The 15,070-nt window shown below is 47.1% G+C and overlaps 1 protein-coding gene across 1 annotated transcript; it reads left to right on the top strand.

Moving 5' to 3' along the window:
* The first annotated feature begins 322 nt into the window (after positions 1 to 322).
* On the top strand, positions 323 to 2,414 carry LOC131224960 (uncharacterized). Its single transcript, XM_058220396.1, has 6 exons — positions 323 to 397; positions 533 to 682; positions 831 to 1,103; positions 1,211 to 1,580; positions 1,680 to 1,969; positions 2,100 to 2,414. Exons 1-6 carry the CDS (start codon positions 323 to 325, stop codon positions 2,412 to 2,414), a joined length of 1,473 nt encoding a protein of 490 aa, XP_058076379.1.
* Positions 2,415 to 15,070: the final 12,656 nt, after the last annotated feature.

Raw genomic sequence — 15,070 nt, 5'->3', positions numbered from 1 at the left:
ATCAGTGTACAACGTCATTCTTGGCAAACCTTCTCTCAATGCAATGAGGGCAGTTGTCTCCACCTATCATCTGATGATGAAGTTTCCCACTAAGGGCGGAACAAGTTACCTCCGAAGCGATCAACGCGAAGCTCGGAGATGTTATACCATAGCAGTAAAGAAAGGGTCCGTGAAGCAAGCACTCACTGTCAACGTCCTAGATCCCAGAGGACCTACAGAGGACTCATCTATGGAAGACCTGGAGGAAGTACCATTCGATGAAGCAGACCCATGCAAGATAGTTCAGCTCAGAACGTTATTGAATCCTGAGTAGCGGTCTGAAATGTTGACTTTCCTATGGCGACATAGGGATGTCTTCGAATGGTCGCATGGGGACATGCCCGGGATCTCCCCAGATGTCAGGGTCCACAGGCTGAATGTGGACCCAGATCATAAACCCATGAAATAAAAGAGGAGACCATTTAATGCCAAGCGGTACGAAGTTATAGCCGATGAAGTCTCTATTCTGCTCAACGCTGGCTTTATAAAGGAGGTACATTATCCTGATTGGATCACAAACGTGGTCCTCGTCAAGAAAGCCAACGGGAAATGGCGGTTCTATGTAGATTACTCAGATTCGAACAAGGCGTGTCTGAAGGATAGCTTCCCGTTGCCTCGGATTGATCAGCCGGTGGACAGCACAGTGGGGCACTAACTACTCTCCTTTCTGGACGCTTACTCCTGGTACAACCAGATCGCAATGCATCCCTAGATAGGCAGAAGACTACCTTCGTCACTGACAAGGGACTCTATTGTTACCGGGTCATGCCGTTTGGCCTGAAAAATGCTAGGGCTACATATCAAAGGCTGGTGAACCAGATGTTCGCCAAACAGATCGTGCATACTATGAAGTGTACGTCGACGACATGCTTGTGAAGAGCATCAAGGAGTCCGATCACTTGGCAGATCTCGGAGAAACTTTCACCATCCTCCGAGAATACCAGATGAAACTGAATCCCGCGAAGTGCGCCTTTGGAGTTGGCTCCGGTAAATTACTCGGGTTTCAGGTCAGCCAGAGGGGCATTAAAGCGAACTCTGACAAAATCAAGGCACTCCTCGATATGGTTCGCCTCAGACTGTCAAGGAGATACAATGCCTCACTGGACGAGCAGCAGCGCTCAGACGGTTCATATCTAGAGCCATGGATAAATGTCTCCCCTTCTTTCAACAGTTGAAGGGTCTTAAGAAGGCAGAATGGATGTCGGAGTACGAACAGGCCTTTCAGCAGCTAAAACAGTATTTAGGTTTGCCACCTTTACTGTCTAAGCCCGAAGAAGGTGAACCCCTGTTCTTATATCCAACGGTCTCTACCTCGGCTGTCAGCTCGGCTCTGATTAGAGAGGTAGGAGGCGAGCAGCATCCCATTTATTATGTGAGTAAAGCCATGGTGCCCGTCGAGACGAGATATCCAGCTCTGGAGAAGTTAGCACTCAGTCTCATTATCTCAGCTCGGAGGTTACGTCCGTACTTCCAGGCGCATTTCGTCGTCGTATTAACCAATTCTCCGCTTAAACTAGTCCTCCAGAGGCCCGAAGTGTCGGGTCGGCTAACCAAGTGGGCTATCGAACTTGGGGAGTTCGACATCCAGTTCTGACCAAGGACAGTAATTAAGGGCCAAGCCGTGGCCGACTTCATCACAGAATTCACCACCCCAGAGGAAGAAGAGATCGGTGTAGAAGTCGAGGCAACTCCTTCGCCTAATCCCCAACAAAGATCAGAGACAGTACAGGAACCAGGATGGGTCCTCTATGTAGACGGGTCATCCAATACCAAGTGTGTCAGAGCAGTAATTGTCCTGATTGCGTCTGATTCTACACCCATCCAGTATGCGATCAGACTGTGTTTCAAGGCCTCTAACAATAAGGCAGAATATGAGGCTCTACTGGATGGACTCAAACTGGCAGCGAGTCTGTGGGTCCAGTCCCTTCAGGTATGATGTGATTCTCAGCTAGTAGTAAACCATCTCCTCCGAATACGAGGCCAATGAGACTAGGATGATTGCTTACCTAGATGAGGTAAGGAAATTAATTGAAAGATTTTGGAGCTGCACTATCCATCAGATCCCCAGAGCAGAAAATTCATGGGCTGACGCCCTAGCAAAGTTAGCCTCAGCCACGGAAGGGAAGATCCCGCGAATCATTCCCGTGGAGTTCATAGAACATCCAAGCATCAACCAGACGGAGAAGAAAACAGTCAATCCAGTAGATGATACTCCGAGCTGGATGGATCTGATTTATGACTACCTCACATCTGGCAAGGTCCCCTTGGATAAGTTAGAAGCCAGACACCTAAGAGTCAGAGCGGCATGGTATGTAGTCCTGGATGGGGTCCTGTATAAGAAAGGATATTCACAGTCCTATCTCAGATGTCTCTGACCTGATGAGGCAGATTATGTGATTCGGGAGATTCACAAAGGAATTTGCGGAAACCATTCTGGCAGCCGAGCCCTAGCCCTGAATATACTCCGACAAGGATATTTTTGCCGACCATCAGAGAGGACTTAAGGAACTATGTTCAAAGGTGCGATAAATACCAATGATATGCGGCTGTGCCGAGGTAACCTGCAGAGGAAATGACTCCTATGAGTGGTCCGAGGCCATTCATTCAGTGAGGGATCGACATCATCGGCCCCCCTGCCCACAGGAAAAGGACAAGTCAAGTTCACCATTGTTGCAGTCGACTACTTCACCAAGTGGGTCGAGGCCGAACCCATTACAAAGATCACAGAACAAAAGGTAATCAATTTTGTCTAGAAAAATATCATCTGTCGATTTAGGATTCCACGCACCATCGTGTCTGATAATGGCAAGCAGTTTGATAACGACAAGTTCCGAGGAATGTGTCAAGGGCTTGGCATCACAAACATCTACTCTTCGCCTTAGCACATGCAATCCAATGGATAGGTGGAAGCAGTTAACAAGGTCATCAAGCACCATCTCAAAATAAAATTAGAGAAAGGAAAGGGTAACTGGGCCGAGGAGCTCCCATTCGTCCTCTAGGTTTACAGGACTACAGCTTAGTCATTCACTAGGGAGACCCCCTTTTCGCTTTCCTACGGCTCTGAGGTAATGGAGCTAGTTGAAATTGGCCTCCCTACAGCTCGGGTCAGAAACTATCAAGAAAACCAAAACGCCGAGCAGATGGCAGCCAACCTAGATCTACTTGAAGAAGCCAAAGAAATCTCTAGACTTTGGGTCGCTGCTCGACATCAACAAGTGGCACGATTCTACAATTCTAAGGTCAAGACCAGATGATTCCATCTAGGGGACTTAGTCCTCTGCCAGGTCTTCCAGAACACTGCAGAGCCGAGGGCTGGGGCGCTCGGGCCTAACTAGGAAGGGCCTTACCGTATGGTCCGATCGACCAAACCCCGCTCCTACCACTTAAAAGATCTCGAGGGCCGTCAGCTCCCCCACCCCTGGAATGCCGAGCACCTGAAAGTCTACTACCCTTAATGTAATGGTCGTCATGAGCCCCCAATAAACGTACGCCTCTGAGCGACTAGCCTTTAAGGCTTTCAATAAAATTTGCATCTCTTCCTATCTACACGAACGGATTATCTACTAAGAAAAAAGTTATCTCTCATAAACAGGGGAGGACTTAATGAACTGATCCCTTAAAGAAGGGATTAGAACGTTATCACACGAAAATTCTACAAGGCATCCCCTCATAATCAAGGAAAAAAGCCAATAGACGACCCGACTACCTGACAGAGGAGTCGGTTCGTTGCCTGACTGACGGATAAATTAAAAGTTGCTCACCAATCGTGGGATGAGCCAATCCCCTAGGGGTCCGAACTTAACAATGGCAATACTACAAAGATTCGAAGTCCTGCGAGATGGCATTGAAACGAGTCGACCTGTCAAGGAGTCAACTCAACAATGCCCCAAAATGAACCGACCTATCAACAAATCAGTTCGGCAACCAACAATCATCATCCAAGAACCAATTACGGATTAACATATACAAAATATATATATATATCATTATCATCCACATGACCTCTCCAGAGGGTCAAAAAATATCATCCATCAAACCATTCATCAAAAAGACTAAGTTCAAAGTCATAAAAAGAGAGATGTTAAAAGCTAGTCAGTTGGGGCAGGAGGAGGAGGAGCTTGAGAGTCAGGAGCATGATCCGGGTGAGCCTCTTTGGAGGGTTTCTCCCCAGCATCTTCAAGCAACAAAGGCTTAAGGTTGAAGTCTGGATACATGTAAGCCCCGTATCCTAGACCATACCGTTCCATAGGCTTTCGCGGTCTTTCCGGTCAAATTCTGGCAACCTTCGACCCTTAACCGGTATTTGCGCGCGACCCTGATTCTCCTACCATCGACCCGAGTCGACTCAACCCAGGACTTATACCTTAGTGACCGCGTCGTCGCCGCGGTTCCGATGCCGCGACTTGCGCGCCGAGGCGATACCCTGGTTGGGAGATGTGGGCCAGTGTTCGGTGCGAGGAAAACACCGCGCGTGCGAATTCTGAGGGAATCTCTACAAGGTGTCACATCAATCAATCAATCACATCAATCCCATCATGTCAAGTACACATCACCTTTCACCCATTCCCAAGCAAACCCCTAAAGTCAAAAAGTTCTTACACAAGCCTTACCTCTCTTACAACTTTTGCCAAAAAAGTCAAAAAGAGCCTCTTACACCCATCCCTCTCTCTCCCATCCATCACTCCGTCACCATCACTCCCTCTCTCTCTCTCTCCCTTACAAGTCTCTCTCTCATTTTCAACTTCCCAAGCAACAAAAATCCCATACGTATGAGCCTCTCCCCATATCTCCCAAGCTACATGTGTGGCCCACCTTTCCATCCTTAGATCTCTCATCTCAACCATCCATTTCTCATCTTCCTCCATCAAAGAGAAGCACAAGGAGCTAAGGAAGCCAAGGGAGCAAGAAGATCAAGCGGTGGGTGCTTTGATAGGGTAGTTTTTGATATTTTTAAGATGGGCCAAGTGAGGCCAACCGATCAATGGTTTGGATCTCACTTTGGACCCTAAGATGTGGCCAATGGCCCACTTAGATCATCATGATCATTCCATGATGGGGCCATTCTCCATGGACCCCATCATGATGTTTATTTCCTTGCATGCTTAGGGTCATCTAGACCGTCTATTTTAAGTGGAAAAGGGATCTCCACCATTGGATTTCGATTTCATGGGCCCACATGTAATGGGACCCACTTGATGTATGATTTAGTGCAAGGGAGGGCCCATAGTGCTGGGGTCCCTCCATCACGCGTGTCCCACTCTCTATCTCTCTCTCCCTATCTTTTTCTTTTCCTTATTTTCTTTATCTTGATATGATTGTGTGGCCCACTTGAATGGACCCCACCATGAAGTATGTATTTTGTTTAAGTCATCTATAAGTGGGGCCCACCTTATATGTGTAGTACCCACACCATCCATCAGTGGTGGCCCACATGAGCAGGCCCACCTTGCACGGCCAACAGTCCAGCATCCAGGGACGCTGGACGTTTTACTGGAAAACACACATGTCAGCTTGGTTCCAAGCCAATGGAGGAGGCCGCTTATTTTAGCCCCACCTTGATGTATGTCTTCAATCCACGCCGTCCATTCCGTCCCAAACCTCAGGTTAGGCGTTGAACCAAAGTATGGTGTCAACCCGAGGTCCTGGCGGGCCATACTATAGCAAATGGTGGTTTGCACCATTGAAACCTTCCCTAACCCTTTTATACACCAAAATATGTCCAATATTGGACTTGTTTTGCTCATGTTGAGCCATGGAAGGCCATTGGACGGACTGGATCGTCAAAATATGGACCCCCCTGCGAAAACCACAGAACATCAGAAATCAAAAAAAATAAAAAACAAGCTACATAGCAGCTGCTACTGCTGTGTCAGAAATGCAGCAGCGCTGCCTGCGCACGCCAGCGGGCGGACGGATTGGCAGACCTACAGCCAAGCACGGCTGTAGCTATGGGCCCCACCTTGATGTTTATTTGTCATCTAATCCATTCATACGGTGGGCCCTAAGGTCAGTGGAACACCCTCCAAAAATCAGCCTGATCCAAGACTCAGGTGGCCCACACCGTAGGAAACAGTGGGATTAAACCTCTACCTTTGAAACCCTTTTTGGGCCCACAGAAGTTTTAGATCAGGGTGAAATTTGTTTTCACCCTTCATCTAGGCCCACGTGGCCTTATCAATGGGTTGGATGGCATAGCAACATTATGGTGGGCCCCACATGGAGCCCACAAGGATGTATGTGTTTCATTTCCACCGTCCAGGCGGACGGTGGAGCCCACTGTGATGTTGTAATTTATCCCCACCGTCCAGGGACGGTGGGTGGGTTCTCATGCGTGCGTGTGTGGTGTGTACGTGTGTGTATGTAGATATATATAATATTATATATTATATTATATATAATATTGTATGTAGTATATATGTAAAATTATATATTATATTATATATAATTTTCTACTGGTGGGAGGCCCATCTCAGCTTACTTGTGGTCCATGATTGAGGTCCACTTTGATTTATATGTAAGGCCCATGGGTCGAGGCCATTTGATGTAATAGGGGCCCATGGGTTAAGGCTCATTAAGATGTATTAGGACCTATGGGTTGAGGCCCATTTGATGTACATATGGGGCCCAATTGGCGAGACCAATTTGATACACATACGGCCCATAAGATTAGGCCCATTTGATGCATTCTAAGGCTCACGGGTCATGGTCCATTGCAATGCACATAAGGCCCATTGGTGCGGCCCAATGATGTGGCCCACTTGATGAATATAAGGCCCATAAGATATGGCCCATTTGACGTATTTAAGGCCCAATGGGATGTGCCTAAGGTCCATTGCAATGTACGATCCCAACATGGGTTATGATGTTTACGTCGGGCTATACCTTGGGAGCAATGGCGGTTTGACGTCCCCATTGCAAGTATAGTGTTAGTTAAATGTCCGCATTATGACTTTCCCTAAGGCCCATGCGTGTTATGTGTAGGCCGTCTAGGCCCATCTTCGTTATGAACATCATCCATCCCATATAACATGTTTAATTCCATGATTCATAATCATATGCATCATACGTATGCTTGATATGAGAAATGACTGATCATAGCATATGCCTTCGGGCAGATGGTTTAGGGGCTCCCGTACAAGGGGTGTTGCCCTACATGAGCGCACGATACGCGCAGGATTGCTGCATGACTGGATAGTGTGATTCATGCATTCGCATTGTGTGATATGGTTACTGTACGCCCTAGCGACATCAGGGCCGTAGCCTCCACAGACGTATCGTGGTTGGCAGGATTGGATACCGAAAATACTGTTCTACATGGGGTGCGATAGATATCCCTAGGTGAAAGTCCATAAACCCTTATGGTACCAGGAGGTTGCTCCAACGTCTAGACCGAGTGGGTGCATGAGCGCTGAGTGCCGATTACCAGACGGTTGCGCTTTCCACTGTGTCGTGGTCGGTTGGAAGGGGGTGCAGCCTTACCCGCCCGAGAGTAGGGGGCAATGCTAGGCTGAGTCTGACCAGCTCGAGGAATGGGTCCGCTATTGACGAGCCGAGCCCGATATTGGCAGGCAGATAGTGAGGTCTTTTCCACTCACCTTATTGCTCGCGATGGGGCGGCAATCTGGCTTGGAGTGTACTAGACCCCAGTGATATTTCAGATTTTGAGCTGTATTGATATGTGGACTTAGATGAGGATTTGTATGCTTGAGTTGCATTTCGCATTGCATGGCCTTGGTATGGCCGACATCATTCTTTGCACCACATGGCCTTGGTACTGCTAATGGTATTCTTAGCATTCATCAGCATGTTCCGCATTACTCTGATACTGCATAACTGCATTACCACCTTGAGCATACACTTTCACCACCCTCTAAGCTTTCTATAAGCTTATGCACGACCGTTGCGTGCAGGTGACATTGGATCGCAGCAGCGCTGAGGCTTAGACGCGTGGCAGATCATTTTGGAGTTTTTGTTCATCATCCTTGTATTTCCCTTTATGCTCATTGTACTTGTAAAGTTTTTTATCAGAATGGAAATGTGATGGTGGGTTGTTGTTTGTGGGTTATGCCTTTGGTTATGCTTATTACGAATCAAACTGATGTTGGAAATCCTCCTTATAGCATCCCAGGATCGGAATCTGGCGAATGGGCGCTGGGAGCCGAGAATGGGGTTCTACGGAGGCTGTCGGCGTCGGATTCGGCGATCGGGAATTTTCTGAGCCCGGTTCTCGAGTTCGGGGCGTGACAATACAAGTCGTGGACCGCATCAATACAAGTATCGAAGCCACAGTTGTAAAACTTAGTGGCTTCGGCAGCCCTCTCCTCTGAAGCCTTAAAAGCATCGATTGTGGCAGCAACGGCCAAGGCCAGGGAGGCCTCATCTTCAGCTCGTTGAGTCCCCTTCACCTGGGAGACTACTCTGCGCAGCTCTTCTGCCGCCTCGGCTCTCGTTTGTTCCAACACTTCCCTCAATCGGGCGTTCTTTTTGGCAAGCGAGTCTGCATGAGCCCTGGCTCGGGACAGCTCAGCTGCAGCAACAACGCATCGGGCTTCAAGATCATTCATGACCCCCTACAACTGGAGCTCTTGAACCTTCCCAACATCAAGATGACGATGCAGTTCTGCCTACTCCATCAGGAGGAAGGCGGCCTTGTCTCGTAGGATCCCGACCTCACCCCTGAGGGCTTCCACCTCAACATCTTTCCTCGCAAGCTCCCCTAATCTCTCCCGGGTCAGGAGGAGCCTTGGAACAGACTGAACAAAAATAAAAGAATGAGCATTCGAATGCGACAGAAACTGAAGGTAAGAAAAGTTAATAAGAGTACCTGGTAGAAGACGGAAGCAATGTCGTTGACAAAAGACTCATCCGACTTGTCAAGAAGGCTGGCAATCTCTTCCCCTGGGGCGTGCTTGGCAGCCCAGCAGACCAAACAGGACATATGATAGCCCGGCTGGAACCTCTCTCCGCTCATCCCCACCTGAACCGACCCTGCCGCTTCCCCAGCCCCAGTCCTACTGCCTACTGAGGCCTAGGCCCCAGCCCTGAGGTCATTCCCTACTTCGGGAGGGGAGAGTATGGCGTCAGCCATCCAAACGGCCTCCTCCTGCTCGAATGAAGAGGGGATGGCTATGCAAGGCTCAGGGGCTACTAGAGGAGCTTCGGCAGTGAGAGGGGCAGCGGGAGGAGGCGGGGATGAAGCCTGAGCATCGACAGCAGCGGCCTCAGCCACAACAGGTGCTGGAGCTAGAGCTGCAGTAACAGAAATTGAAGCTGAAGCTGGTGTTGCAGCAAAAGAAATTGGGGCCGAGGGGCCCTCGCCGCGAGGAGCCGCCTGCCTCCTCCGAACAGTTGTCTTTGTTCGGGTGTCAGCCATCAACATCTCGTCGACTGTGGGGGTAGCTTTCCTCCTTTGGGACCCTACTACCTCGACCATGCCTGCGTGTAAAGTAACGAATCAGCAACCAAGTTAAAATGCTCAATCCTTTCAAGGTAAGGAGCGCATGATAAACTTACTGAAGGAAGTGGGGAGAGGCTTGGACTTGCAAAGTCCAGACCAATGAAGATTAGTAGCCTTGATCAAATCTGACCAAGAGCGGAGGTCTCCCGAGCGCGCCCTGGCCTTAGCAACCTGATTCTTCAGGCCCGAGGTGAGGAGAGGTGAACCCCTCGGGAAGTATACAGAAATAAAGGGAAAGCTTCAGTCAGATCACAACATAAGGAAAAGGGATACAAAAAAAAGGGATGCAAGGTCCGACCTAAGGTGGAAAATTGGGTGGGGACCTAAGTCATCAAGTTTCCAAGCTCCGCTGCTGCCGCCTCCCATTCGCCCGAAACCCAGAACCATTTATTCTTTCAATCCTTGTTAGGGGACGGAAGATTCATAACCAACACAGACCCCTTGCTGCCTCGAGTAGCGAAGTAGTACCACAGCTCTTGGCTGTCATGCTTGACTAGATACAAGCTTATCAACTCCTCTGGTGTCAGCTCCAGGTTCCCGACTTGACGCCAGATGATGAAGGAAGAAATTAAAACCCTCCAAGCATTGGGGGTGAATTGGTCGGGAGCTAGTCCCAAGTAGGCCATCAAGGCTTGGACGAAAGGGTGAAGAGGAAGTCAGAGCCTGCATTGCAGAGAGTAAAGAAAAATGGCGACTTCCCCTTCAATAGGGGCACCAGTGATGTCAAGGGGCTCTGACGCCCTTATATGCACCTCATTTGGGAATCCGTCAGCACGAAGCCCCCCAGGACAACCTCAGAGGCCCGCCCGCTCGCAGGCATCTCGACGACGCCTGTAGTCAAGTCTCGGGGGGCTCGGGTGGCTTTCTTCTTGCCAACTCGACAAGTCCGACCCCCTGCCTCTTTGTTTCTTCCGGGCTGAGGGAAGAGAGGCATTGCTTCCAAGGGGCCTTAAGACACCCCTCTCCTGTCATCCGAGCTCGTTGGCTCGGAATCATCTCAGTCTTCTCGAACCATATCCATATCGAACGACATCTCACAGAAAAGTGATAGAAAAATGCTAGAAGAAGGGAAGACTCACCAGACGGTCACTGGGAATCGCCTTTACCGAAAACCTTTGATCGGTTGGAATCACCTCCCCAGAAGTTTCAAGTCAGTCGAAATCACCCTCGCCGGAAATTGCCTCCTCAGATAGCCAGCAACCACACGAATTTGAAAATATAGAAATGAGGGGCGTTTCTGGAGAGCTAAGGTTTATATAGCTGGTAAAGAATCATCGCATTAATGGCGAGGCATGATGGCTATAGCCGAATCTTCGCGAGCCGACTCCGTAACACACGTGGCTACATGTCACTGGCTCAAGCTCTGCAAAGCCGCATGCATCTAGCATTGGGTTGTGAGCTCAGGATAGTGGAAGAGGCACTCGAGCATGAGAAGCATCACTCAAAACATCTCCCAAGGCATATGTGGTAGTCGGTCATAGGCTTAACAATGATTCAAAATCTTAACCGTCGCCACGCGTCCGCTGAAGGCTAACTCACAGACGAAAGAGACCCGAGGATGCGACTCTCCAAATGAAGAAATCATAATTGCAACCGCACATGTGGAAGATATGACAGAGGAAGCAGTTGATCTTCCATATATGTTTACTCTCCGAGTCCGTCTCTAAACTCGAAGAGTAAAGGGCTTCTGTTATGAGAAGATCCGAACCCCTTCAATTCCGAGGACCGACATCACCTTAATTCGATCGGTCACAGTCGTGCTCCTGCTCTAACTCAGGTAGTCGATTCAGAGTAATCAAAGGTCGAGACAGTCGGTTTGAAGCTCAGACCAAAGACTTCAGGCCGTCCCACTATTAGTCGACCTGAGACGAAGCGTACGACCACTCAAACCTGTGTCACCCATTACAGGAAATCTCAACTCGACAGGACAAGTCCGCCGCCCGCCTCGGAGCTCGGAGGGGAGACCTCCAGAACATTCGACAGACAAGTAGGGCCGAGTCCACCATGAGCCCAGACCAAAGCTCGGCTCGGACTCGGGACACGGTCCTCACTTAACAACTTAATAATAAAGGCTCATGTGTATGCTGGTCTAGGTCCGAGGTTCAAAGTCAGGGCTTCTTTGGCCTGGGATCTCGAGCCGAGGCCAAGGCAGGATGGGGACGCTCCATGCGCTAAACTAAGAAACTGCCTTAAATAGACATGACTGATTGTCTCGCTCACAGGTACGCACGATACGCCACACGATCCCTGGATTACGGTTAATATCTCCCCGATCATAGAATCCCACTGATTGAGGGAATCGTGCCGAGATTAATGGACCCAGTCCATTCGATAGTCAGGTATAAATACAATGAGACTCCATTATTACAGGTACGCAATACCTTGCACTCTCTCTCTACTCCCAAACTTAGACCCAGATTCCCTTGACCTGACTTAGGCATCGGAGGGTCCCCTGCTTAGACCAGGGTCTCCTTTGCTTGTTGCACGTGTGCAGGTTCGAGACATGGACATGGTTCGGAGTCCGAGGATTGGAGTGAAGAGTCGTCCAGATTTAGTCATCAACAATATATATATATAGAGAGAGAGGGAGAGTTTGGGGGGGCATGCACCTTTGCACACCTGTCATGAGTATATAGTCCGAACAGTCTATGTGATGCGAAATCCCATGAAACCCCAAGGGACAAATTTTCATCCTGATCTAAAATTTTGGTGGGCCATAGCAAAGAGAACTGCAAATCAAGGGAGAAAAATGTTTTCATTTTTCATGGCCCACCAAAGTTTTCGATCAAAGTAAAAATTGGGCCTGAGGGGTTTCATGAGGTGCTACTTCACGTAGAACGTTCAGATTTTGGAGTCACATCACATTGACGAGTTCTCAAAAAAGTTCGCAGGAGTTCCCGCGAACTGGTGCATAGCTGAGCATTCAGTGTGTATCTATGTGTGTGTGTGTGTGTAGGGAAAAGGTTCTATACGGTCAAGTGCATGGGAACTCCCCATTAGGTCGAGCTGTGTGGGCCCCACCATGATGTATGTGGAACATCTACCCCATCAGTCAGATGCACCATTCCATAGTGGGCCTAGGGCTTAAAAATCAAGTCAATCCATGACTTGTGTGGGTCACACCACATACAAAAGTTGAGAGGAGTTACCCTCCATTAAAATATTCATAATCATTTTTTGGGCCCACCGAGATGTGGTTCACAAATCTAGCCCATCCATTATGTGTGTCCCACTTGGATGAGGGGTAAGACCAAGTTTCAGATGCATCCAAATTTCAAGTGGGCCCCACCAAGTGCTTTTATATATTTTAGGCATGACTTCACATGATTTTAGATGGTATGGCCCACCTGAATTCCCTATACTGCTGATTTTTGGGATATCCCATAATTCACAGGGGACCCATCAAATGCACGGTGTTGATGTTTGACATATATCATGGTGGGGCATACATAGCTCGACCTCATGGGGAGTTCCCATGAGCTCGACTGTATTGAACCATTTCCCATATATATATATATATATATATATATATATATATATATATATATAGGCTTACATTTGGTTAAACATGTGTATACTATGTTAGGTGTGCCAGAGCTAATTTTGGCTTGATTGAAACTGAACTCCTTTGACCATAGGTGTGGAAATAGACTCTTAAAAGATCGTCTATTCAATCATCAATCATGTGAGATCAAGAAATTTGTAAAAGGGAAGGTTCATCTTTTTATGAGTTCATTTTGTCTTTCGTTCGAAAAGACTTTTCAACAACCACAATAGCAACAGTCATTCTACAATAATACAATAAGCATAAAAGGTGCAACAAGTAAGAAACTCGAAATTACATTGATGATGATAATTTCAATGAACATATTTACAAATAACTTGAGAATAATCACCTAGCAATAATGGGGTCAAGTAGTACTACAACTGCTTCCATAGACAAAGAAATGCAATGGAACCTACAATCCATGCTGAGAGTAGCAATGCGATAATAAATGATCAAAATACTAAGCTAAACATAAAACTAAACCAATCCTCCTTACACTGCCCAACACCAACCCCCCCCCCCCCCCAAAAAAAAAGACCTAAGCTAATCATAAAACTACAACTGCTTCTATATTTGCTTCCGAATTAGTTTTAGGCCAGACTTTTATTCCTTCCATTTCTCCTAATATTTTTTCTCTTTATCCTTTCTTTCCAACCTATAAAGGAGAAACTTTTCTTTTAGGATCAAACTAGCTCAACTAGTCATTGCGGACACCTAGTAAACATCTTAAAATATAGCCCATGCATTATAAGAATTAGTTGAATTGGTTTAATTATGTAGAAGCTCAATATGTGGGTCTTTGAAAAGATGTAGGGATTTATGAATTCCTTCGACTTTCCTAATACAACCTTTAATTCCATGAGCATCCCGTTTCTTAGATTAGTCGTTTACTTCTAGAGTCAATCATGTTTGTACACTTATTTGTGCACTTTTTTTTTGTCAATCACATGAGTTTATTTGTCATGGAGTTGGTTAAGCCCTTGGAAGCTGAAGACCGAAGATACAAGTGGAGATGGACCATCAAGGAGTGAAGACATGTAAATGAGGTAACATGGTGACCCTAACCCTTAAACCCATAACAACTTCAACCTTTAGATGATACTAACATTAATAAGTAAACTTTGATTAATCATCCCTTAGCTGTAGGAGCCAAATCAAAGCTTGATAAGTGAGGCTAAAAGAGGTGCATATCTGCTATAAACATACTTGCCCAAAACAACAGTTTTTGAGTGGTACACGATCCCATCGACAGCTTGTCAATGGGTCTTAATGACATTGAAGGACGCACTTGATGCAATCGAAGAAATAATCCAAGAATCTAAAAGAAAAATCCTTGAGTTTCTTAATGGGATTGATAGTGTGATTGATCCTATCGAAGGACCTTCGATCCAATTGAAGGGCCTTTCGATCCTATTGACAAAGAACATGCTTTCTAAAAAATGAGCATTTGGTTCTTGGACGTTTGTATGGGTTTTTTATGCAAATAGAAATTAGGTGATTCCTCACTTATATCCAACATCCTAAGCCTCTAAACCTATGAGATTTATTTCATCTTCTTGAGTTTTATCACTCTAATGAGGATTCCAATCTCCACAGTGAAGATGAACTCAATCTCTACCTTATTCCAGAGATTAGATGAAAGCTTATTGGTAAAATCCTTGTCTAAACCCTCTAGAATACCCATCTAGGTGAACCCCCTAGGTTTACAACATTCTCATAGGCTGTAGGAGATTGCACCGCCTCCCTTGCCTTGGTCACATCATTTGCATACCACATGCAAGGTAAATGTTCATAGGAGCTGAAGCATCGGCATCAACGATCGAGGGATCAATTCAGGAGCAGATTCAAACATGGGAGAGCTTTGAACAAGCAACTCAAGGAAGGCAGTACAACGGGGTTCAATCTAACAAGTAAGTTGTCAAGTGTGAGTTCATACACTCTTTTCTTGTGTAGGATTGAGTATAAGATTTTGTGACCCAAACTCAATAGGTTCTTATGTAAGACCTAGGCTCTTGTGTAGGGTTGAA

Source organism: Magnolia sinica, chromosome 14, assembly GCF_029962835.1.
Source record: "Magnolia sinica isolate HGM2019 chromosome 14, MsV1, whole genome shotgun sequence".
NCBI lineage: Eukaryota > Viridiplantae > Streptophyta > Magnoliopsida > Magnoliales > Magnoliaceae > Magnolia > Magnolia sinica.
The sequence above is the reverse complement of the archived record's forward strand: the minus strand, read 5'-3'. Positions and strand labels throughout refer to the sequence as shown.

Excerpts from the sequence above, each read along its gene's own strand:
- LOC131224960 (XM_058220396.1), top strand. The coding sequence starts at position 323 with ATGTTGACTTTCCTATGGCGACATAGGGATGTCTTCGAATGGTCGCAT. Across the intron at positions 1,581-1,679 it reads CCAGAGGCCCGAAGTGTCGG|AATTCACCACCCCAGAGGAA; the intron begins GTCGGCTAACCA and ends ACTTCATCACAG. Across the intron at positions 1,970-2,099 it reads TGTGGGTCCAGTCCCTTCAG|ATCCCCAGAGCAGAAAATTC; the intron begins GTATGATGTGAT and ends ACTATCCATCAG.